This window comes from Pongo pygmaeus, chromosome 10 (genome assembly GCF_028885625.2).
Source record: "Pongo pygmaeus isolate AG05252 chromosome 10, NHGRI_mPonPyg2-v2.0_pri, whole genome shotgun sequence".
NCBI lineage: Eukaryota > Metazoa > Chordata > Mammalia > Primates > Hominidae > Pongo > Pongo pygmaeus.
Window position 1 is genome coordinate 120,721,469 of NC_072383.2, and position 24,616 is coordinate 120,746,084.

At 45.6% G+C, this 24,616-nt stretch overlaps 1 protein-coding gene across 9 annotated transcripts in view; it reads left to right on the plus strand.

Annotated features, from left to right (window-relative positions):
- Nucleotides 1-24,616, plus strand: part of CFAP251 (cilia and flagella associated protein 251) — an 86,621-nt gene that overhangs the window by 33,062 nt on the left and 28,943 nt on the right. For 3 of the 9 annotated variants that reach the window (XM_054441793.2, XM_063646791.1, XM_054441794.2), the window contains 10 exons: nt 1,283-1,360; nt 3,760-3,810; nt 6,396-6,610; nt 9,411-9,605; nt 10,612-10,862; nt 11,353-11,504; nt 13,003-13,176; nt 14,412-14,596; nt 19,289-19,403; nt 20,341-20,504. In XM_054441793.2, coding sequence (XP_054297768.1) covers nt 1,283-1,360; nt 3,760-3,810; nt 6,396-6,610; nt 9,411-9,605; nt 10,612-10,862; nt 11,353-11,504; nt 13,003-13,176; nt 14,412-14,596; nt 19,289-19,403; nt 20,341-20,504 — 1,580 coding nt within the window. Of the gene's footprint in view, nt 1-1,282; nt 1,361-3,759; nt 3,811-6,395; nt 6,611-9,410; nt 9,606-10,611; nt 10,863-11,352; nt 11,505-13,002; nt 13,177-14,411; nt 14,597-19,288; nt 19,404-20,340; nt 20,505-20,880; nt 24,526-24,616 lie in introns of those variants that run through there. The other 6 variants (XM_063646788.1, XM_063646789.1, XM_063646793.1 and 3 more) reach the window with 5 other exon arrangements.

A 24,616-nucleotide genomic window follows, 5' to 3' on the forward strand; every position in this document is an offset into this window, starting at 1 on the left:
ACTGACTTCTGCTTCTTAAAGGCACTTAGCAGAGTAGTCAGCTTAATCTAATCAGAGCTTGAGGTCGTTTGAGGCTGATTTTCAGGCTTTGTGAAGTCTGCCTCATGCACTTGCTTTTGCCAGTTCCTTACCCTACCCAGGCTTTTGTGCTGTTCTGATATGAATTCTCAAACACTGGCATTAGTAGTTTACACTCCTGTGGTATGTAACATTCATAAAATGTTCAGAAAATGATAGGTAAGGAATAGGCGTGGAGACGGGGTGGAAATGGCAGAAATGGAACTTAAAAAGCTTTTCTCCAGCCTGTCCCTTAGTGCTGTCTCCTGCAGCCCTTCTCCCCAGGCTGTAGCCACCCACCTCCAATGCACATTTCAAACACATACCCCATGGCTCCCCAGGAAGAGCTTGCTTTGTTGTTCTTGCTGTGACTGTTTGGTTTCTGTATTTAAAGTTTCCCTCACTTCCATAGTTTCTGCAGGGTTGGTTTTTGGGAAGGGAGCCAGCAGCCCATGCTATTCACCATCTTCGCAGGAATTAGAATCCCCTTCCAATATCTTGCATTCATTCCAAGATAGCGTGTGGCACTGTCAAATTTAGAAATGTATACGCAGCAGTCTTTATCTAAAAGGATACAGAATAAAGGTTATTGAATACTGGTTTACTTTTGCTTGTTCCAATTTATTTTATTATTATTATTGTTATTATTTTAAATTGACCACTATCAGAAAAGCTTGTTATAGCCAGGGGCAGTGGCCCACACCTGTAATCCCAGCACTTTGGGAGGCTGAGGCGGGTGGATTGCTTGAGGTAGGGTTCGAAACCAGCCTGGCCAACATGGTGAAACCCCATCTCTACTAAAAATATAAAAATTAGCTGGGTGTGGTGGCACATGCCGGTAGTCCCAACTACTCAGGAGGCTGAGGCAGGAGAATTACTTGAACCCAGGAGGTAGAGGCTGCAGTGAGCTGAGATGGCGCCACTGCACTCCAGCCTAGGTGACAGAGCGAGACTCTGGCTCAAAAAAAAAAAAAAAGAAAAGCTTATTCCAATTTATAGATGATGAATTATAATAGATCAGACTGGAAAGGGAACACATTTGACACTGTTTATTTTAATCACCAGTATTTAAATGATATTCCTATTTTTTTACCAAATGCCATATCTTTTCTGTTTTATATTCCTACTCATTTGTTTTAATTAAAATTATTATTTAATTTTAACTTTCAGCTTAACCAGAAACAGAAACTTTATCATTAATGTATTTTCATACTTTATATTTCAGAACTATGTTACTTTTAACCCAACAAATAATAAAGAATTGGTGAGCAATAGTAAAACATGGGCAATATATTATGCATGGGTAAGTAGAAATATTTTGATTTGTTTTAAATGTGGGTAGAAGTATGTGTTCATTCTTTGAGTACGAATGTTTCAGTAATGTAACAATATAGTATCTCTACTTAGGAAGCAATGAATATATATTAAAATGTTTTAATTTAACTATAGTATTTAGTCCCATTAGAAATTAGCATATTAAATCAAAAGCAAATAATTCAATTTTATTTATTAAATTTTATTGAAGTAATGAGGCAAATGTTTATCTGAATTTATTTAACAAGACTAAAATACAAGTTTTATGGTTTTTTTGGAGATGAGGTCTCGCTATGTTGCCCAGGCTGGCCTCAAATTCCTGGGCTCAAGTGATCTTCCCACTTAATCTTCTCAAGTAGCTGGGATTAGAGGGGTGAGCCGGCCACACCTGGCTCTAAAATACAGGTTTTTTTTTTTTTGAGACCTTGGCCTTTTTTCCCTTTTAGAAAGGAGTTAGCAAACAGATTAGTGATACATATACTGACACAGGGCAAAATCATGAGAATAAAAAACATTGAGGCTGAGCACAATGGCTCATGACTGTACTTCCAGCACCATGGGAGGCCAAGGCAGGATGATCACTTGAGGCAGGAGTTTAAGACTAGCCTGAGCAACATAACAAGACCTCATCTCTACAAAAAATTATTTTAAAAAAATTAACAGTGCATGGTGATGCATGCCTGTAGTCCCAGCTGCTCGGGAGGCTGAGGCTGGAGGATTGCTTAAGCCCAGGAGTTTGAGACTGCAGTGAGCTGTGATGGTGATGGTGCCACTGCACTCTAGCCTGGGCGACAGAGTGAGACTCTGTCTCAACAAAACAAAATACAACAAAACAAAAAATGTTCCAAGTTAAACATGGAATAGCTATGTGACTCAGCAATTCCAAGGTAAGATGTAAAAGAATTGAGAAGAAGCATTCGAACAAATACTTCTACACAAATGTTCACAGCAGCAGCACTATTTGTAATAACCAAAAGGTAGAAACAAGCCAAATGTTCATCAGCTGATGAGTAGGTAAACAAAATGTAGTCTATCCATACAATGGAATGTTATTGTATGAAGTACTGATACATGCTGTGACATGGATCAGCCTTGAATGCATGATGCTAAATGAAAGACACCAGACACGAAAGTCACATGTTGTATGATGCAATTTCTATGGAATGTCCAGCATAGGCAAGTCAACAGATACAGAGTAAACTGGTGGTTTTCAAGGCCTGGGGAGAGACGGAGTGGCTGCTTAATGGGTAGGAGATTTCCTTTTGGGGTTATGAAAATGTCTTGGATCTAGATGGTTGCTCAGAATTGTGAATGTATGAAACACCACTGAATTGCACACTTTAACATGGTTATGATTAATTTTATGTTAAGTGAATTTTACCTCAATAAAAAATTGTAAAGCAAAACCAAAATTGAGTCACTGATTGTGAGTGATAGTCATTATTTAAGATATTTATTATAGCTTTATTTTATTTTATTTTTGAGATGGGGTCTCACTCTGTCATCCAGGCTGCAGTGCAGTGGTGCGATCTCAGCTCACTGCAACCTCTGCCTCTCGGGTTCAAGCAGTTCTCCTGCCTCAGCGTCCCGGGTAGCTGGGATTACAGGAAACTGCCACCATGCCTGGCTAATTTTTGTATTTTTAGTAGAGATGGGGTTTCTCCATGTTGACCAGGCTGGTCTCAAACTCCTAACCTCAAGTGATCCACCCGCCTCGGCCTCCCAAAGTGCTGGGATTATAGGTGTGAGCCACCGTGCCCAGCCGATTGTGACTTTACATAGTATTTAATGCAAATTCAAATTCTCTATTAATAAGGCTTTAAAACTTTAATAAATACCTTAAGGTCGGCCGCGGTGGCTCACGCCTGTAATCCCAACACTTTGGGAAGCCGAGGTGGGCGGATCACCTGAGGTCAGGAGTTCGAGACCAGCCTGGCCAACATGGCAAAACCCCATCTCTACTAAAAAAAAAAAAAAAATTAGCTGGGCATGGTAGTGCGCTCCTGTAATCCCAGCTACTCAGGAGGCTGAGACAGGAGAATTGTTGAACCCGGGAGGCGGAGTTTGCCGTGAGCTGAGATTGTGCCACTGCACTCCAGGCTGGGCGATAGACGTGTTTCTGTTTGAAGACACCTTATTTAATATATAACTCCGTCTCAAGAAAAAAAAAAGTCATAATCATTTGTGGCATTTTTTAATATTTTTTATGTATTTGCTTTTCTTTCAGAATGTTTTTAGATATTTCCCAAGGCAGCAAGTTCTCTTACCTGTAGAAACTGCAAATTTCTGACCTTGTTTATATGTATTTGTTTTGCTTTTATTATTAATGTAGTTCTTCCTTTGGAAACTGGGTCTTTTTGAGTAGTGATTATTTTTTCCTCTTATCAGTATGAAGAGAGGGATACACTGGCTCATAGCGCCCCACTTTTAACTGAAAAAGTGAGTATGCCTATTGCATTTTTGTCCATCAGATTTTGTGGAGAATAAATATGTGCAAGCTTAGCTGCTTCAGGCTACTCTTTGTACATCTTGATATTAAGCTACTGGGAAATAATTTGAAAAATTTTACTTGGGTCCTGTATACATATTGAATTGTCAGTTGAAAATAATGGAAGTATTGTTAAAAATAAATTTTTTTTTTTTTTTTGGGACGGAGTCTTGCTCTGTCGCCTAGGCTGGAGTGCAGTGGCGTGATCTCGGCTCACTGCAAGCTCCGCCTCCCGGGTTCACGCCATTCTTCTGCCTCAGCCTCCCGAGTAGCTGGGACTACAGGCGCCCACCACCACACCCAGCTAATTTTTTGTATTTTTTTTAGTAGAGACAGGGTTTCACTGTGTTGGCCAGGATGGTCTTGATCTCCTGACCTCGTGATCCACCCGCCTCGGCCTCCCAAAGTGCTGGGATTACAGGCGTGAGCCACTGCGCCTGGCCCTAATAAAATGTTATAAAAAGAGTTATTTCTGTGAGAAGATATAAAAACGTGATGGCTTTTAGAATGTGTATGTGCATATTGACAAGGAACGAAAGTTGTGGGGGTGCAGTGGCTCTCATCTGTAATCCCAACACTTTGGGAGACTGAGGTGAGAGCATCACTTGAGCTCAGGAGTTTGAGACCAGCCTGGGCAACACAGGCTAGACTTTGTTTCTACTAAAAAAAAAAAAAGAAAAAAAAAAGATTGCCAGCCAGGGTGGTATGAGCCTGTAGTCCCAGCTATTCGGGAGGCTGAGGTGGGAGGATCACTTGAGCCCAGGTGGTCAAGGCTACGGTGAGCTGTGTTTGTGCCACTGCATTCCAGCCTGGGCAGCAGAACGAGACCCTGTATAAAAAAAAAAAAAATGAATGAAACAGTATAAGTAGAGTCGTTGAACATGAGTGGATCCCTCATAAAGCTGCTCAGTTTCAGAATAATACATGATGTTAGGTATTTAGATGTTTAAGAGCCAATAAGAGGGAGGTGAACCAGATGTTGAGAAAACATTTTATCTTGCCTGCTTACCGCAAGCTCTTCTATCTGAGGTGGAACTTGAGTCATCTCCTGTAGCATTTTCTGCATTTGCTGCCCATGTAACCTGCTCTCAGGGAGAACCTGATGATGAGTTTTCTGCATACTTGCTTCTCTCTTGGTATGATTTGTAGAAATTTATTTAAGAGGGCATGCCAAAAGACAAAAACAAAAAATAAAAAGTTGAGATGGATGGGCACAAGGAGATTATTCTGTCTGTAGACTTGTTTTTCATAAATGAAAGTACTAAAAAATCCTGTCAATTCTCATTATTGTTGGTAGTTATGTTCTATAAAGTCTCTGCAAACACCAAATTAGCAGATACTTAACTATTGCTCTTAAGGGAAATATAGGGGTAGGTTTCTGTGAGCCTCTGGTCACATTTTCACCAACTGATCAATACATAACCTTGTTTTATGTGTATTTCTATTTAAAGACACTTTATTTAATATATAACATTGATTCATTAACATTGAGCTCATGGCCAACAGCACTATAACTCATGACTTGAACAAAACTCATCTAACCTACATATTTTCTCCATAAGGCACATCACAGCATTCTTTTGCTTAGGAACACTAGACAGCACTTCAGCACTATGTTTCGGGGTCAATTTAAATACTAAAATCACCAAGAAAAATGCAAACAACCAAAAATGCAAACAACATGGCACTAAATAGACCATGAAAAGGACACTTGTTTATAGTCACAGCTGAGACAAGAAGGCAGAGCATTGCCCTGCCTGCCCTCAACTGGAAATGTGCATGTTGAGTGAGTAAAATTATTTGTCACACGGCACATGCACTTCTGCAAATGACCGTGAGAGTGCTGCAAGTATTGATTTTGGGATTACAAATCAATTCTTAAAGTAGGTGAATTCGCAAATACAGAATCCACAAATAATGAGCCATTTGAAATGATAAAAATGTATTGAAACAGTGCTGCTCTTAGAAAGAACTTGGTGCTCTTGCTTGACTAATTATTATTTTACTATTCCTCTTGTGTTCAAGTCAGAAGAGGTAAACCTTAGGATCTTCTCTGTATTATTAGAGAATCAGGCAGCATAGAGAATAGGGCATTTCTAGGTACAGTGCTTAAATATTTTCTACTGATGGGAAAATACCTTATGATCAAAGGAGGCTGGGATAATTATTTTATGCTATTTTATAACCAGAGCATGCTTTGACTCACAACAGGCATTAGTTTCTTTACCAGTCTCTGAAACCTCCATAAGAGAAGTTTAACAGGTATAAACAGTGATTAACCACTCTCTCATTTGCTTTAAACAAACAATGTAATTGAACAGAGTACATAACCCTTCACTTGCTCTTAGCAAACCTCCAGAGGTTCAGAACTGCCTGGACCATGGCAGTCCATGGGAGACGGTTTTAGTGATTGTTTTCTTTTTCTTTCTCTTTTTCTCACTATATTTCAGCATAGCATTATAAAATATCATGTTGATAAATGCTTTGTTTTATATTTATTACCAACAGTAACTATAACCTTTCTTTTGAAACACAGACCTTCAACAAGCTTGTGGGAAAGTTTAGCCAGTCCGTCTTTCACTTGAATTTAACACAAATACTCTCAGCCACAATGGAAGGGAAGCTGGTTGTCTGGGACATACACCGCCCACCCTCATCTGCCTCCACCTTTTTGGGCTTTCCCTATATCAAGCCTTGTAAATTGGTTCATTTGCAGAAAGAGGGTATCACTGTGCTTACCACAACTGATAGGTAATTTTAACTTAATTAAAAGATAGCTATGGATGATTATAAAAATATTTAAAAATTGTTATGGGAGGCTGGGCACAGTGGCTTACACCTCTAATTTCAGTTCATTGGGAGGCTGAGGTGGGAGGATCACATGAGGCCAGAAGTTCAAGACCAGCCTGGGCAACATAGTGAGACCCTATCTCTACCAAAAAACAAAGAGAGAGAGATGGGAGGATTGCTTGAGCCTAGGAGTTCGAGGCTGCAATGAGCTATCATTGCCACTGCACTCCAGACTGGGTGTTAGAGTGAGACCCTCCTGTCTTAAAAAAAAAAAAAATACCGCTTTTGGATGTATATGCATATTTTGTATATGCATAAAGTATTCTGGGGAGAGTCATAATGAACTGGGAACATTGGTTGCCTCCGAGGAAAAGAACTGAGAACTAAGATCAGGGATGGGGGTGGATTTACTTCTTTTTATAGTTCCATTTATACTAATTGGATTTTTAAAAAAATCATGAGCATGCATTGTGTTTAAAAAAATCCCTTTGTGTTGATGAAACAAAAAGGAACTAGATTTTTTCTTCTGTGCTAATTGGATGGATTTTGCACCCAACATTTTACATGCATTAAATGTAAGAAAATAGTTTGAATAGCTATATTATTTTTGTCTGATTACAAGATAACATTTACAGCTGGGAGCGGTGGCTCACACCTGTAATCCCAGCATTTTGAGAGGCCGAGGTGGGTGGCCTCAGGAGTTTAAGACCAGCCTGGCCAACCTGGTGAAACCCTGTCTCTACTAGAAATACAAAAATTAGGCAGGTGTGGTGGTGTGCGGCTGTAGTCCCAGCATCTTGGGAAGCTGAGGCATGAGAATCACTTGAACCCAGGAGGCAGAGGTTGCAGTGAGCCAAGATCTCACCACTGCACTCCAGTCTGGGCGACAGAGCGAGACTCGGTCTCAAAACAAAACAAAAATAATATTTACCCATTGTGAGAAAATCAAATGCATCAAAACTTAATAAAATTCACTAACTCTGACTTTGAGTGGCTGTGGGGACTCACAGATGGTCATTAAAGTCCTTAATTAAGACAGAGTGCTCATTTCAGCTGGGTCCCTTCCTTGCTGAGTGACCTTGAGCAAGGAACTTAACCTTGCTGAGCCTCTATTTCTTCATCTGTAAAATGGGCATAACAGTACTATTTCTCTTAGAGTGGTTTTATGAGGATTTCACGAGATAGGGATGTAACACTCTGCACATGCTTGGCACAGGGGAACCCTAGGTAAATGGTGGCCATCATCAGTGTGTGAGAGAAGTTCCCGAAGGTGTGGAGAAAACTGCCTAGTGACGGGGACCCTGCCCATATGTTTAGAGTCTCTGGGCCATCTGCTTTCAAAACGCCCATTTGGTTCCATTCGCCTTTCTTTCCATGCAGGGCAACAATGAGGTCTTGACATGGTTTTACAAAGAGAAATGCAAATTTTCACCCTCACTCAGTGGGGCGAGAAGATAGGATAACTGCAGTTGGCCATGCAATCAACCTTTAATTGGTTGGGGGTTAGGATCCAGTGAAGACCAGGCCTGGGTTCTCCAAGTTAATAAAACCCGGTCAGGACCTGGGAGTCCAAGAAGGAAAAGGTCTCTGAAGATACTTGGTCAGTATTGCTGCTTCCGTCCAGCAGAGGGCAGTGACAGATGTTCAAGCCAATTACTCAGCCCACCTGCCTTGCTTATTAATCAGAAACCTCATTTAACCACTCTGCATATGTAAGAGAAAAATCCTCCTCGTCTGCCCCCCTTGATTAGAATTATGTCAAAGTCTTTTTTAAAAAGCCAATTTGGGATGGATCCAAGGACTGGAAATGAAAGCCATTTTGTCACATGGCACTGCCTTCTGCCATGATGACTGGACAGGGTTTTATGATCACACTAACAGTAGTGCCTTCCTGTAAAGTGGCTAGTGTCCCATTGCCAGCCTGCATGATTTCGGAGGGCTGGTGGAGCGATTCTCTCCGTTGTCATCTGTAGTTATATGGGGAGTGTAAATCCTTGTCCACCGCCATTGTGTATGGCTGATCTTGGAGGGCAGGGAAGAACTAGCAGAGAGCATGGACTTTGCTTTAGATATACCTGGGTTCCCTGCATAGTCAAGCCACATGGCCCTGATAAAATTGCCAGGTATAAGTATGTCCCATGCAATATTTGGGACGTACTTACATTAAATTTTTTGTTTGTTTGTCTGTTTTGTTTTTTGAGACAGAGTTTTGCTCTTGTCACCCAGGCTGGAGTGCAATGATGCAATCTCGGCTCACTGCAACCTCCGCCTTCCATGTTCAAGTGATTCTCCTGCCTCAGCCTCCCGAGTAGCTGGGATTACAGGTGCGCACCACCACACCTGACTAATTTTTGTATTTTTAGTAGAGGCGGGGTTTCACCATGTTGGCCAGACTGATCTCGAACTCCTGACCTCAGGTGATCTGCCCAACTCGGCCTCCCAAAGTGCTGGGATTACAGACATGAGCCACCACACCCAGCTACACTAAATTTTTTTAATGCAGATTTTCAAATGTAACTGGGTTTCTGTATTGTTATCTGCTAAATCTGACAACACAATGTCCTGAGCAAATTTCTTAACTCTCTGAACATTAGTTTCCTAGATGTAAATTGGGATAACAGTAAAATCATTCTCATTGGGCAGTATTAAATTAAGTTTTTGCAATGCCCCAGAATCCAGAGCCTGACATATAATTAGGTATTACATAGATGCTACTTGTTATTATTGCTATTTGCAAAACTGATGTTATTCTCCGTTTCAGCTACATTGTCACAGGTGACATTAAGGGAAACATTAAGTTCTATGATCACACGCTGTCTATTGTTAACTGGTACAGTCACTTGAAACTGGGCGCCATAAGAACTCTGTCCTTTTCAAAGACCCCAGCAACTCCTCCTACCGAAAAATCAAACTATCCTCCTGACTGCACTTTAAAAGGTGACCTTTTTGTCTTAAGGTAAGTTGTTAATGAATCTAGTCAGTAGAATGGTTGAAAAATGATCGCTGTCTTCTTTAGTTTGCATGCAGTGGGAGGTTCATGTTGTTCCTGGGATATCTCCCTGGCTGATTGTGATAACTATTGGATCATTTTAAAAATTAATGAAACATAAGGCCGGGCGTGGTGGCTCACGCCTGTAATCCCAGCACTTTGGGAGGCCAAGGCGGGCTGATCACGAGGTCAGGAGATCGAGGTCGTCCTGGCTAACATGGTGAAACCCCGTCTCTATTAAAAATACAAAAAGATAGCCGGGCGTGGTGGTGGGTGCCTGTAGTCCCAGCTACTCGGGAGGCTGAGGCAGGAGAATGGCGTGAACCCGGGAGAGGGAGCTTGCAGTGAGCTGAGATAGCGCCACTGCACTCCAGCCTGGGTGACAGAGCGAGACTCCGTTTCAAAAAAAAAAAAAAAAAAAAAAATTAATGAAACATGACTTTAATATTAAGACTCTTTAGTAACTGGAAGCTGGAAAGTCCTGAACCCTGAGCTCTCACCTCTGTTGAGTCTGGAGTCTTTTGCTGCAGGTTGGTCTCTTTTCTCTAAGCTGAGCTTGTCCTAGCCACTGCGGTTAAAGGCACTGGATAATTAATAGCCATAACATTTCAAGACCGAATTATCTGTGAGTCTGCTTAATTACCCTTGCAGTATTTACAGGCACATCTGTATGTGTGCACCAAACTCCATATTTGCATACACAAATGAATATTTGCATGTGCAGATTAGCTAATTGTACAACTGACTGTCCATCTGCATACTTAATGACTCAATTTACATGGAGAAAAGTGGGCTTTTTCACTTGCAAATGGAGGCTGTTGGGTATTGGTGGTATATTTTTGGAAATGTTGGGTTAATAATGTCACTAAATTACAGACGACAGAGGCGTTTTATGTGCAATTAGAAGCAGAATAGCTGGCATGCCCCATTCCCTGCAAACACTGATATTGTTTGGTCTCTCCTTGGCAAACAGGAATTTTATCATTGGAACATCTGATGCCGCGGTGTACCACTTAACAACAGATGGGACCAAACTTGAGAAGTTATTTGTAGAGCCCAAGGATGCCATTTGTGCCATCTCCTGCCACCCATATCAACCCCTCATTGCCATCGGGAGCATCTGTGGGATGATCAAAGTGTGGAATTATGAAAACAAACAATATCTTTTCAGCAGGGTTTTTGAGAAGGGGCTTGGAGTCCAGAGTCTGACCTACAACCCGGAAGGTATTTTCATCTTATCAGCCTACCGTCGGTTCCACATGGACAGCCCTGAAAGGGATGGATGCACCTGGGCTGGCATAGCTCCAGGAAGTCTCCCTGACTCCAGCCCCCAGCAGGCTGGATGAGGCGCCTTCTCTCTGGGGCTCCCATGGTGTTCTGGGCCTAGTGCTCTCTGTGCGCTCACCCCAGCAGGCTGGATGAGGCGCCTTCTCTCTGGGGCTCCCGCAGCATTCTGGGCCTAGTGCTGTCTGTGCGCTCACCCCAGCAGGCTGGATGAGGCTCCTTCTCTCTGGGGCTTCCTCAGTGTTCTGGGCCTATCTGCGTCTCTGCGCGCTCACCCCAGGAGATCATGCGTTTCGGTTCATTTCTCTGCACAGGAGCTTTGTTGTGTTAGTTGCTGTCTTCTCCACACCCAGAACAAAGCCTGGCACAGACTCAACATCTCTTGAATGAATGTAATCCTTTTCCATCGTTCTCTGGCTTGTCATTTCAGGAGCCCTTCTTGGAGCTGGCTTTACAGAGGGGACAGTTTACATTCTTGATGCAATGTCTTTAGAAAATGAAAGCCCAGAGCCTTTCAAATATTCCAGAACCAGTGTGACTCATATAAGCTTTTCCCATGACTCCCAGTATATGGCAACTGCTGTAAGTATTTTCATGGACAACCCATCCAGTGGCTTAGCAATTTTATTTGAAACCAGAAGAAGCCAGACATAGTAGCTAACACCTGTAATCCCAATGATTTGGGAGGCCGAGGTGGGAGGATCATTGGAGGAGAGGAGTTCAAGACCAGCCTAGGAAACACAGCAGGACCCCATTGCTACAAAAACATTTTTTAAAAATTAGCCAGGCCTTGTGGCACACATCTATAGCCCCAGTTATCCAGGAGGCTGAGGCGGGAGGACCCCTGCGGGCCAGGAGTTTGAGGTTACAGTGAGCTATAAGGCAGGTATGTTGGTCTGCCTTTATATTGGAGGGAAAAGCAGTGGTCTTCGCTAAACTCCTGTCCCTTCCAGCGCTCTCCGTCCCCACACTGGTGCGGCCACTCCTCTGGTTTGTGTACACAACGCTTCTGAAGCCAAAGCCATCTCAGCACACTGTGGGTGCACACAGTCCAGCCTCTCTGTCCCCTCAGGCCAGGCTCTCCCACTCCAACTGGGTTCACTTGCAGCCTTCATACCTTTCAAAAACACATGGCTTTTTTACTGTATGTAGCTGGACAAAGAAAAGGGAGGACAAAGGCACAAAGAGTCAGGCTTTTGGCTTTCCATAGACAGCGAGGGGGCACCTGGAAAGGTGTGTAAAACCATAGTTTCACGTTCATACTTTCTCCCTCGCTACCTTTTCAGTTTTCTACTTTTAACTTTAATTTTCTTATCTGTAAAATGGGCATTAGGCCAGGTGTAGCTCATACCTGTAATCCCAGCACTTTGGGAGGTCGAGGCAGTCAGATTGCTAGAGGCAGGAGTTCGAGACCAGCCTGGGCAACCTGGTGAGACCCCATCTCTACAAAAAATAATGAAAAAAAAACTAGCCAGGTATGGTGGCGTGTGCCTGTAGTCCTAGCTACTTAGGAGGCTGAGGCTGGAGGATCTTTTGAGCCCAGGAGACTGAGACTGCAGTGAGCTATGATCAGGCCACTGCACTCTAGCCTGGGCAACAGATCAAGACTCTTGTCTCAAAAAAAAATGAAAAAAACTAAACTAAAACTAAAATGGATATTGTTTTACTACTTGCTTGAATAGACTAAGTTTTTTTTTTGAAGAAAATATTCTTAGTATTTTTTTTTTTTTTTTTTGATAGGGTCTTGCTCTGTTGCACAGGCTGAAGTGCAGTGGTACGATCTTGGCTTGCTGCAACCTCGTCCTCCCAGGTTCAAGCAATTCTTGTGTCAGCCTCCCAAGTAGCTGGAATTATAGGCGTGTGCCACCACGCCCAGCTAATTTTTGTATTTTTAGTACAGATGGGGTTTTGCCATATTGGCCAAGCTGGTCTCGAACTCCTGACCTCAGGTGATCCACCCGCCTCGGCCTCCCAAAGTGCTGGGATTACAGGCGTGAGCCACCACGCCCAACCCATAATGATGATTCTTAATTTGCTAAACATAAAACGGGATAACTCCTTCTCTTTTGCTCATCTTCAGGATAGAAGTTTTACTGTGGCTGTTTACATGCTGGTGGTCAGAAACGGACAGAGGGTCTGGGAGTACTTAGCAAGACTTCGCTCTCATCGCAAAAGCATTCGAAGTCTCCTGTTTGGGGTTTACCTGGACAGCAATGAGCCTAGACTGCTGAGCCTTGGGACAGACAGGCTCTTGGTGAGCTGTTTAGTTTTTGTTGACCTGGTCACCAGGACTGTGTCTTACTCTTGTGACATCCCTGGCATCTTGCAAAGAGCCAGGCCCACAGTACATGTGTTTTTGTTGGAGAAAGTGAATGCACAGTGAAGGATCACAAACCTCTCCAGGTTGGCATTTTGCCTTAACATGGCTGGGACACCAACTGGGGACACCTGTTCTGAACGAGGAGGCTTCCCGGGCAGCGACAAGTCAGAAGGCAAGGAGCAGGGAGTTCCCCACAGCTTGGAAAGCAGCCGCCCTTGCCTCCCAGTGTGCACGGGGAGGGCTGACACTCACTAACACTGTCTTCATGTCCATCAGTTGGGGTCAGGCTGCTACCTAAATGTGAAAACTAGGAGAGGTTGTGAAATAAGAGGAAAAGGTAGGGACAGGGGCAAACGTGATATTACAGAGTCAGGTGAAATGGATTCAACCAGTCATTGTATCTGTCTGTTTTTCCTTCCTCCCTCCCTCCCTCCTTTCTTCTCCCCCTCTCTCCCTCCCTCCCTTCCTTCCTTCCCTTTCTTCTTCCCTCCCTCCCCCGCCCCTCCCTTCTTTCTCTCCCCTTCCTTCCTTTATTCAGTTTCTCCATCCATTCATCCATCTGTCCATCCATCCATCCATCCATCCATCCATCCATCCATCCATCCATCCATCCATCCATCCATTCTGCCCTGCCCACGAAAGCATACCTGTATGGGCCCAGTTCAGTGGCTGCTGATTTGTGACTGCCAAGTGTTGGGCTGACATTTAGATATGAATTAGTTCCTAAGATAATAAGTGACACAGTATAACAGAACTGTAAGACGTCAGGTGTGGGAGTCAGCTGGATCTAAATTTGAATTTTTGAATTTTTACTCTGCCACTTTTTAGCTATGTGACCTTGGACAAGCCACTCTGAACATCCTTGAACATCTGTTTTCTCATCTGTAAAATGGGCACAACAGTACTCCTTTGCAGGGAAGTTCTGAGGATGACATGACAGATGTTTTTAGAGCACTCAGCTCATTGTCTTCCGGGTAGTGAATTCTCAGTACTGATGACTTAGTGTCGGGTCTAGGCAAGTCTTCTCTTAGGAGACCTGATACCATCTCCCCCAGAACAGCACTGTTGGCTGATGATTATAAAGGCTGTCACCCAAGAGCTTGGGGTTCCTTGGCTGAGCCTTTAATTTGGCTCAGTCCTCATGTGTGTCCATCTGGGCTCCTCTGCAGATAGAGTATGATCTTCTCAGGAGCTACAAAGACCGCCTGGAAGTCCTGGACATTCACCACACCGACCAGGGCTGCTATCCCACCTGCATGGTCTGGTACCCACCACTCACCAGGGAACTCTTCCTGCTTATTTGCAACAGTGGCTACAAAGTGAAGCTTTTTAATGCTACCACCAAAATGTGCAGGTAAGCACCCGGAGCTTCCCATTGCCGGGAGCGTGGATCGAGTTCTCTGCCCTCAGCCTGTTTCAAGTCTCCACGTAGGGACCTGCAAGCAGCTTGGCTACTATTATTATCCTCTTCGCTTTGCAGAGGAGGAGACTGAGGCACAGATAACGTTAAGTAATTCTCACCAAAGTCATGTGGCCCTGTGTGGCGGTGAGATATGCAGAATCCAGGAAGGACACAGACCCTGGGGCCCTGGGAAAGTTGCTAATGCTATCTCCTAGTCTCCTCTCATTAAGAAAAACATAGTTTTACCGGGCTACTAACGATTGTTTGATTTTTTTCTTACTCTTGGGTCTCAAAGGAGTTTTAACTTTAATTGCTAGCCCTCCTTTGTTTACACCCTGCGTGAGCCAGGTACCGTTTTAGGTGCTGAAGACGATGAAAACAGAACTGTTTCCATCACTGTGGAGTTTACATGTTGGCGGGGGCAGGGGATGCAATAGCGTGACCAAGTAGCAAGGTAGTAGGTTGGTGGTAATCAGGTCTGTGCAAAGAAGAAAAAAAAAAGGAAAAGAAAAAGGCAGGATAAAAAGATGGGGAGGCAGGGAGGGCCTTGGAGAGCAGGGGACATCTGAGCATTTGGACGGAGACTTGAAGGAAGTGAGGGGGAGGCGAGGGGCGGCTGTGCAGTTGGAGGAAAGACAGTGGATCAGCACGGGCCAGTGAGCGAAGGTGGGAGGTGTCTGGGGTTTGGGAAATGCCACGAAGGCTGGTGAGGCCAGAGTGGAATGGGCAAGGAGGAGGCATGGGGGAGTTGGTCAGAGGTGCGGGCTGGTGCCAGGCACACGGCACCCTGGAGACTCCGGCTCCTTCCCGGGTAAGACGAGAGCTAGTGGAGGGTTTTGAGCAGGGGAGTGACATGTTCTGACGATTCTTTAGAATGATGTCTGGCTTCTGTACAGAGAGCAGACTCTAGGGCGCAAAGGTAGAAGCAAGATTCGGGAAACTGGTGTGAGAGCTGATGGCAGTTTGGCCCTGAGGGCAGAAGGAGCGGTCAGATTCTGGATATATCCTGCCGGCAAAGTGAACAGCATTTGCTAATGGAGGGAAAAGGAGGTGTGAGAGAAGACACCTCTCGAAGTCAGAAGAATGGACTGGACCTTTAAAGAGATGAGGAGGACAAGAGAAGGATAGCTTTGAGATAAACCAGGGGTCAGACTGGACAAGGCAAGCTTGAGATGCCTGCTTGGCATTCAGGTGGGAACCCACGAATCAGACTCTGGATTGTGGAGGTCCCGGGAGAGGCTGGGCTGGAGCCAGGAACACAGGATGGTTGAAGGCATGAAGGGGAAGACACCAGTGGGGGAGCAGGGCATCTGCAGCCGGGGAGCAGGGTGTCCGCTGCTGGGGAGCAGGGAGTCCACAACCAGGGAGCAGGGCGTCTGCAGCCCAGCGTCCTAGAGTGGCGTCTCCTCCCTCCTGATGCCATCCTGCACATGCACGTGGGTCCCTGTGCTTTGGCCCCTGTGAGCCCTCACAAGAAACACCGACAATTGTGCCTTGAGTGCAGCAGGGCCTGCACTGTCATCCCATTCCCTCATCCACAGCCCTGCTAAGTATTCTCCCACTGAGCTTCAGGAGGCTGTGTGACTTGTCCAAGGTCAAGCAGGGCAGGACTTGACCCTTGACCCTAGCCCCGACCCCATCCTCTACTCAGCGCTATGGGGCCTCGACGCAGCCCTGGCTTTGGGATCTTACCTGGTCAGCGCTGGAGGGGAGCTTCTGCCTTTGGTTTGGCTGTGTCTTGGGTATGGCTGGAAAGAAGGATGGAGGCAGGAGAAGTTGGAAGGGAGAATGTTTCAGTGATCCACCACGACCACCACCGCTGCCACTGCCACCACCACCAGGAGAAGGAAGTCAGGGAACTGGCAGCAGCTGGCTCAGGCTTGAGGACTATCATGGTTTTGAAATGTATCTCAGATAAAGACAGATCCTCAAAAGGCCAGGACCACCCGGGATTTTGTTGTTGTTGTTGTTGTTTTAAACAGTTCTTTCCCAGAAGGCACAAGAAAAAATGACTGAGAAATGCCATGTTTTATGGTAGAGAGAAAAATCCAGGACAATTTTCTTAAACGATTAAAACACTCAAAAGCATGTGTAAAGAGGAGCTTTAGAAAGACTTCAGAATCATTGTGCATAGTTTTTAATGAACACATACTTTTTGAACAAAGAATATCTCTCAGATATGCGCAGTCCTAAGACACTGAATTGGCAGAGCTAGAGAATGAGGGCTGGCAGAGCTTGGGCCTGAAGTTCCTGCTAACGGTCATTCACTGGAGGAAAGAGGCAGGAGGGACTTTTAGACACAAAGTTGGGAGCTTCTGCCTATTGATGATCAATCTGAAATTAGCATAATGCATCTTAAAAAATTTTATCAAGGTGATACTCATGTAACATAAAATGAACCATTTGAAAGTGAACAGTTCAGCCGGGCATGGTGGCTCACGCCTGTAATCCCAGCATTTGGGAGGGGCCGAGGCAGGTGGATCACCTGAGGTCAGGAGTTCGAGACCAGCCTGGCCAACATGGTGAAACCCCATCTCTACTAAAAATACAAAAATTAGCCGGGCGTCGTGGCACGCACCTGTAATCCCAGCTACGCGGGAGACTGAAGCAGGAGAATCGCTTGAACCCGGGAGATGGAAGTTGCATTGAGGTGGGATTGCACTAGCCACTTTACTCCAGCCTGGGCGACAGAGCTAGACTCTGTCTTAAAAAAAAAAAAAAAAAAAAAGAAAGAAAGTGAACAGTTCCATCATGGCATTTAGTACTCATGGTGCTGTGCAACCCCCACTGTAGCTTCAGAGCATTTCCATCATTCCAGAATAAAAGCCCTGCATAAAGCATCTTGTAAGCTGTAGGAATAAGAAAGCCTCATAACCACGGCTTAATTGGGAAGGAATTGTCTTTTTGTGATAAATCCAAAAGAATTTAAAAATGCATTTAAAAAATATTTGAAAGAACGTGAAAAGGCAGTTCACAGGAAAAGGCCAATAAACCTATGAGCAGATGCTCACTAGTATGTCAAAGATGCAAATGAAAACAAGATATCGTTTTTTCACCAATCAGATTAGCAAAGATAAAAATGATTGATAGTGCTTAGCATTGGCAAGAGGCTAGGGAAACGGGCACTCTCATCCGCTTCTGGGGGCGGGTGTGAATCAGTGTAACCTTTTGGGAAAGCAATTTGTCACCCTCTATTAAATTTTATCATATCTTCTGACTTCTAGGAATGTAGCCCACAGAAGTACTCACACAGTATGCCAAGACATAAGTAAAAGGATGTCTTGTTTGAAAATATTTTTAAAAATGGAAACAATCCAAATGCCCATTAATAGGGGATTAGTTAAATGATGGTTTGTCAGTACACTGGAACACGATGCTGCTTTTAGAAAAGAAAAAAAGAGGAAGAGTAAGACAGCTCTCTGTGTAATGACGTGGAAATATCTCAAAGATGTAATATGAGATAAAGCAAATTACCAATGAAGCATGAATAGCATAATTCTATTTTTATAAAAAATTATAATTACAAAAGAAATTCTTGAGTCATATACACCAAACTATTACTCACGATTATCTTGGGATAGGGTACAGCAATGTGGAGATATAGATTTTCTCATTGTTCTTCTTCTTTTTTTTTTTTCGAGGCAGGATCTCACTGTGTTGCCCAGGCTGGAGTGCAGTGGCATGATCATGGCTCACTGCAGCCTCGACCTCCCAGGCTCAAACAATGCTCCCACCTTAGCCTCAGGCCACCAAGCCAGGCTAATTTTTCGTAGAGACAGGAAACTACTATGTTGCCCAGGCTGGACTCGAACTCCTAACCCCAAGCAATCCTCCCACCTTAGCCTCCCAAAGTGCTGGGATTATGGGCATGAGCCACTGCGTTCTGACCATGACAAGAGTGTTAAAACCATGTTGAGATTTATGAAATTTTAAAGACTCTTCTCTTCTTCTTCCTTTCGATGGAGTCTTGCTCTGTCGCCCAGGATGGAGCGCAGTACCGTGATTTTACCTCACTACAACCTCCACCTCCCAGGTTCAAGCGATTCTCATGCCTCAGCCTCCTGAATAGCTGGGACTACAGGCGCGCACCACTATGCCTGGCTAATTTTTTTTTTTTTTTCCTCCAGTAGAGATGGTGTTTCACCATATTGGCCAGGCTGGTCTTGAAACTCCTGACCTCAGTTGATCTGCCTGCCTCAGCCTCCCAAAGTACTGGGATTACAGGTGTGAGCCACCATGCCCCATCCATGACCAAAGAGTCTTTTTTTTTTTTTTTTTTTTTTTTTGAGACGGAGTCTCACTTTGTCACCTAGGCTGGAGGCTGGAGTACAGTGGCACAATCTCAGCTCACTGCAACCTCCACCTCCTGGTTTCAAGCGATTCTTCTGCCTCAGCCTCCCAAGTAGCTGGGATTGCAGGCACCTGCCACCACGCCTGGCTAATTTTTCTATTTTTAGTAGAGATGGGGTTTCACCATATTGGCCAGGCTGGTCTCAAACTCCTGACCTTGTGATCCGCCTGCCTCAGCCTCCCAAAGTGCTGGGATTATAGGCATGAGCCACCGCGCCCGGCCCGACCAAAGAATCTTAAAACCTATGTTGAGATTTGTGGAATTTTAAAAACTCTTTCTCTTTTTGCCTTCAGAAAGACGCTTCTGGGGCCAGCTTATGGTTCCCCTATTGAGCAGACACAAGTCCTCCCAGTGAGAAGCATGGCGGAGCTACAGAAACGCTACTTGGTGTTTATTAACAGAGACAAGGTAACAGCGCTCTCTTCTCCAGTTCTGGGAGTTGACTCTGTGTGTCATGAGCAGCAGTCATTACCGAAGATCACGAGACTCAGAGAGTTCTGGGTTTACAGCCAAGCCCAACTGCTTCCACCGCAGTCAGCTGTGATACTGAAAATTGCCCTTGATGAGTTAGGAAGACTCTTGGGAGACATTTCTGAGCAGAGTTACTGCATTTTCTATATTCCCAGTGAAGATACATGGGCCACCAAAGGATTTTTCCTTCCTATTTATTTACATGGAAAAACTCTTATAAAAATATGCAAATTAGTTACACTTTGTTGTACATTTAAGGAATAATCTACATTGAAAAGTGTGAAGTCGGGCCGGGTATGGTGGCTCACGCCTGTAATCCCAGCACTTTGGGAGGCCGAGGTGGGTGGATCATGAGGTCAGGAGATCGAGACCATCCTGGCTAACATGGTGAAACCCCGTCTCTACTAAAAATACAAAAAATTAGCCAGGCGTGGTGGCGGGCGCCTGTAGTCCCAGCTCTTCGGGAGGCTGAGGCAGGAGAATGGCATGAACCTGGGAGGCGGAGCTTGCAGTGAGCTGAGATCGCACCACTGCACTCCAGCCTGGGCAACAGAGTGAGACTCCGTCAAAAAAAAAGAAAAGTGTGAAGTCATAAGTTGTGAGATGTATTCTGCAGAACCCTGGACAACTGACCATGAAGGCAGGGAGGAAAGCTTCTCTTCTGTGTACCTGTTAGAGCTGTGCAAGGGGCCCCCTACCAGGGCTGGTGAGTGTGGATGCCCAGCTACATTAAATGTGGTTCTCACACTCAGAGATGGGTCCAGACACACAGGTCCTTCTGGCACACAGATCTGGAGGTGACATATGAACGTGCCAGGCCTTTCTCGGGCCCAGCTACCTGAGTCTGAATATCCAATTATGTGTTCCTTTCTAGGTTGGACTTCAGATCTTACCAGTTGATGGCAATCCACATAAGACATCTGCTATTGTTTGCCACCCGAACGGGGTGGCTGGCATGGCCGTTTCCTATGACGGCCACTACGCTTTCACTGCGGGAGGGCACGATCGCTCGGTGGTGCAGTGGAAAATCACCTTAAGGTACACGACGGGGCGAGAAGGAAGGTATCAAGTGTAAACTCCTTTTCACTCAGCAACAGTGATAGACACTGAACCCTACTGCGTGCCAGGCACTGTGCTAGGATGTCACAGGGCCTGGCCTTCAGATTGCTCCCCGGTGGCATTGCTCACGTTACTCTGCAGACGGGACTTGCTGTCCTGTCCCATGGACCAATGGTGTTTGCAGTTCAGGCGATGTGACAGCACCTTGGGCTCACCCCCTGCTCCCTAAAATGCTTCTCCCTCTCCTCCACATATCCACACCTGCTAGAAAGATCTAGGCCGACCCTCCAAAGCATGCACTACGGAAATAGTAAGAGGATCATTTGAAGTGGGTATTTTCGGCTCCTCTTCTCAGCCTCCCTGCCCTGAATGGAGAACCTCTGCCTGAGGCGAGGCTGGAGAATTCTAGAGTTGACCATTGGAGAGTATGTGGACTTGGAGGTGAAAGGGATAATGTGAGTTTGAATATGGGCCCACCCTCTACTGGCTATGGGGCCTAGGGCAAGCTTCTTAACGTCCCTCATCTTTAGATTCCTTGCATGCGAAATGGGGGTGATAGCATGCGAAATGGGGGTGATAATAGGAACTTCTGTAGGATCCCTGATCAGGTAGTTTAAATACGGGAAAAGCACCTAGTACAGAGCGAAGTACTCAGCAAGTGAATGGTTTCCTTTCTTCTCTTCTTCCTGTAAGGGCATTTGCTTATGAGCTCAGGATCTTCCCTAATGAAGAGGGGACAAGCACCCACACTGTCCTCTCATCTACCCAAATCTGGCGTGCTGCCGCAGGGCAGAGTCAACCACGTGGCAGCCAGTTCCTGTTCCTGACCACTTCTCCAAGCCCCTGCGCTGCCTGTGGCTCGGCTGGGCCTCTCTCTTGGCAGTGTGATGTTGAGGAGCAAAAACAGCTCAGAGGCACCTTCCTTCCTCAGAGAACAAACCTGATTCCTGGCTGCCAGCACAGTGTACCCCCTGCCATCTGCCAAATGCACATCTTTCTTTTTATGGCAGATATTGAAGCTTCTACTCTTAACCTGAATATGAGCAAAAATAGCCAGTTAAATCTGCTTTGGAACCACAGTGGTTTGAGATTGCACTTGCAGCTCTGACTTCCACCCCGCCTTCACCTGAGAGAGCAGATCTTGGGAACTTGGGGATTTAGGAGCTGGAGGTGAACTCTCCTATTGAAAAGGGATCATGGCCTCAGAATGGCTGCCTGGTTCCTTGCTCCCTGGCTTGTTGCCTGGAACCATGGGGGCAAGCCACACCCTGTGGGGACAAGCAGAACCTTCCCTTCTATTTGTTGTTGTTGTTGTTGAGACAAGGTCTGGCTCGGTCGCTCAGGCTGTAGTGCAGAGGTGTGATCATGGCTCACTGCAGCCTCGAACTCCTGGGCTCAAACAATTCTCCTGCCTCAGCCTCCTGAGTAGCTGGGACCACAGGCACATGCCACTGTGCCTGGCTAACTTTAAAAAAATTTTTTTTGTCAATACAGAGTCACACCAAGCCTAGGCTGGTCTTGAACTCATGGGCTCAAGCCTTGGCCACCCAAAGTGTTGGGATTACAGATGTGAGCCACTGCACCCGGCTAGAACCTTCTTTCTAAAATGTTTGTCTTCTTCTCAGTCGTCGTGGGATCTGGAACCGTAGAAATTTAAGAAGGATTAAAAAAGGCCTCTGCTTTCCAATAGCTTTCTCCTGGCCAGAGTCCAGCCTTCTGAGAATTTCAATTTAATCTGTGGTGGGGACAAAGGATCATTATAAACTAATTATCACTTCATTGCTGCTTCTGGTGACTTAATATGATCAGCACTTCACTAATGGAAAGAAATGTAAAAAACCTAAACAAGTAAACAAACAGAATTTCCTACTAGAGTTACTGACAATGAGTTGTAGGGGAGATAAAGATGATAAATCCTCTCACATTCGATCATTTTAGTCAGTGCACCCCTTGGCCCCAACTGCTACCATCACAGTCTATGGCGCTTCTGCCCTGGGAGAGCCCCTTCCATCCCCTCTCTCAGGGTTCATGCCACACGCCTCTTCTTCTCCCTCTCCGTGCTAGCATGCCACCCTTTCTCTTCTCCTTGTCTGGCGTCTGTTTCAAAATCCTGCATTACTTTTTTGTGCTCATCCTCCCTGCCTCCTGTCATCCTGCTGCCCTGCTCAGCCAAGAGCAGAGAGACCCCGATTCGAATCCTAGCTAGTCACCACCTGCTAGCTGGATGACGCCAGGCAAGTCCCTTCACTTCTTGGAGCCTCAGTTCCTCCAACTGTTAAATGGGACTGCTACCACCAAGTTCAGACCATTCCTCCTCCTCCTCATCCAGGGAGCGTTTACAGAGCACCTACTGTGTGCTTGCCACAGGGCTGAGCTTTAGCTCCTTTCCAGAAGTACTGTATGGATTGCTGGGTACACAGCAGGTTTTCAATAAGTGTCATTTCCCTTTTGTGCCCTAATGACCTCTTTTCTGTTGCAAGTGTTAGAAGCACAATTTAGGCAAAAGGGAATGTATGAGAAGGTCGTTGGGATCGCATGTAGCTACACCGCAGGAAGGCCATGGACAGCGGCACACTTGGTGCCCACAGCACTTGCTGTCCACTTGGCCCTGCTGTTGGCTTCATTCTCTGCAGAACTGGGTTTCCTTACTCAGCAGGAAGATGGCTGCTGACAGTTCCCAAATTTCACAAATTATAACTCTCACCACAGAGAGAGGGAGTCTCTTTCCCAGCTTGTGTTGGAGAAATCCCAGTGCAGCCCCCAGGCCCCTCTGGGGTCAGTTGACGGTGGCCAGGATGTAAGGGATGTAGGGGAGCTCTGAACACCAGAGCCAGGAGCTGCGGGCTGTTCTCAGAGGACCAGGTGCTCTTGCCAGCCTTTCCCCTCAGGGGCTTCTGCTGGGGACGGGCTCCTCTGTGTCACTTCCGGCCTTTACCTGGCCCTGCTCCAGAGCCACATGGCTAAAAGTGGCCTTGCTGCTCACGGAGCTTGTCGGGATTGGGCCTGGGCCTGGCCTGGAGGCCACAGAGAGGGAGCCCTCTCAGCTGGACACTTGCCGCCATGGCCTAATATTTGAGCTGAGAAATGGGGAAGATCCAGCCCTGCTAGAGGGGCCCTCAGGCACCCCGAGAATACCCAGGTTCCTCAGACCTTAAGCCAGCCCATGGCCTTGTGCATGCCTCGGTGAGAGGACCCAGGACAGTGCGTGGCAGACTCTTCCTAAGAAAGGTGTAGGAGGGTGCTGATACCCATTTCCGTGGCCGTAATAATCCCAACCACTTGTGCTGAGTTTTCTCAGGGCTGGGGCCTGCACTGAGTGAGTTCCATGTATCATCTGATTTCATCCTGACAGCCATCCTGGGAGCCAGGCACCAATATTATCCCCATCAAACACATCAAGAAGCTAACTCCAAGGGGTCTGATGACTGCCCAAGCAACGGAGGAGGCAGTGGGGCTGGGATTCACAGCCAGGGCTTTCTAAGTCCACCCCACACCTTAACAAACATTCATTACAGGAGGAAAAGAAAGGACTTTTGTCTCCAATCTTTGTGATATGGTTTGGCTCCGTGTTCCTACCCAAATCTCATCTTGAATTGTACTCTGATAATTCCCGTGTATTGTGGGAGGGACCTGGTGAGAAATGGTTGGATGGTGGTGGGGCGGGGGGTGGTTTCCCCCATGCTGTTCTCGTGGTAGTAAGTCTCACGAGATCTGATGGTTTGATAAGGGGAAACCTGTTTCACTTGGCTCTCATTGTCTCTTGCCACTGCCATGTGAGACGTGCCTTTCACCTTCCGCCATGATTGTGAGGCCTCCCCAGCCACATGGAACTGTAACAATAAACCTCTTTCTTTTGTAAATTGTGCAGTCTCAGTTACGTCTTTATCAGCAGCATGAAAATGGACTAATATAGTACATTGGTACCAGCAGAATGGGGCACTGCTGAAAAGATATCTGAAAATGTCAAAGAGACTTTGGAACTGGGTAACAGGCAAAGGTTGGAACAGTTTGGAGGGCTCAGAAGAAGACAGGAAGATGTGGGAAAGTTTGGAACTTCCTAGAGACTTGTTGAATGGCTCTAGCCAAAAGCC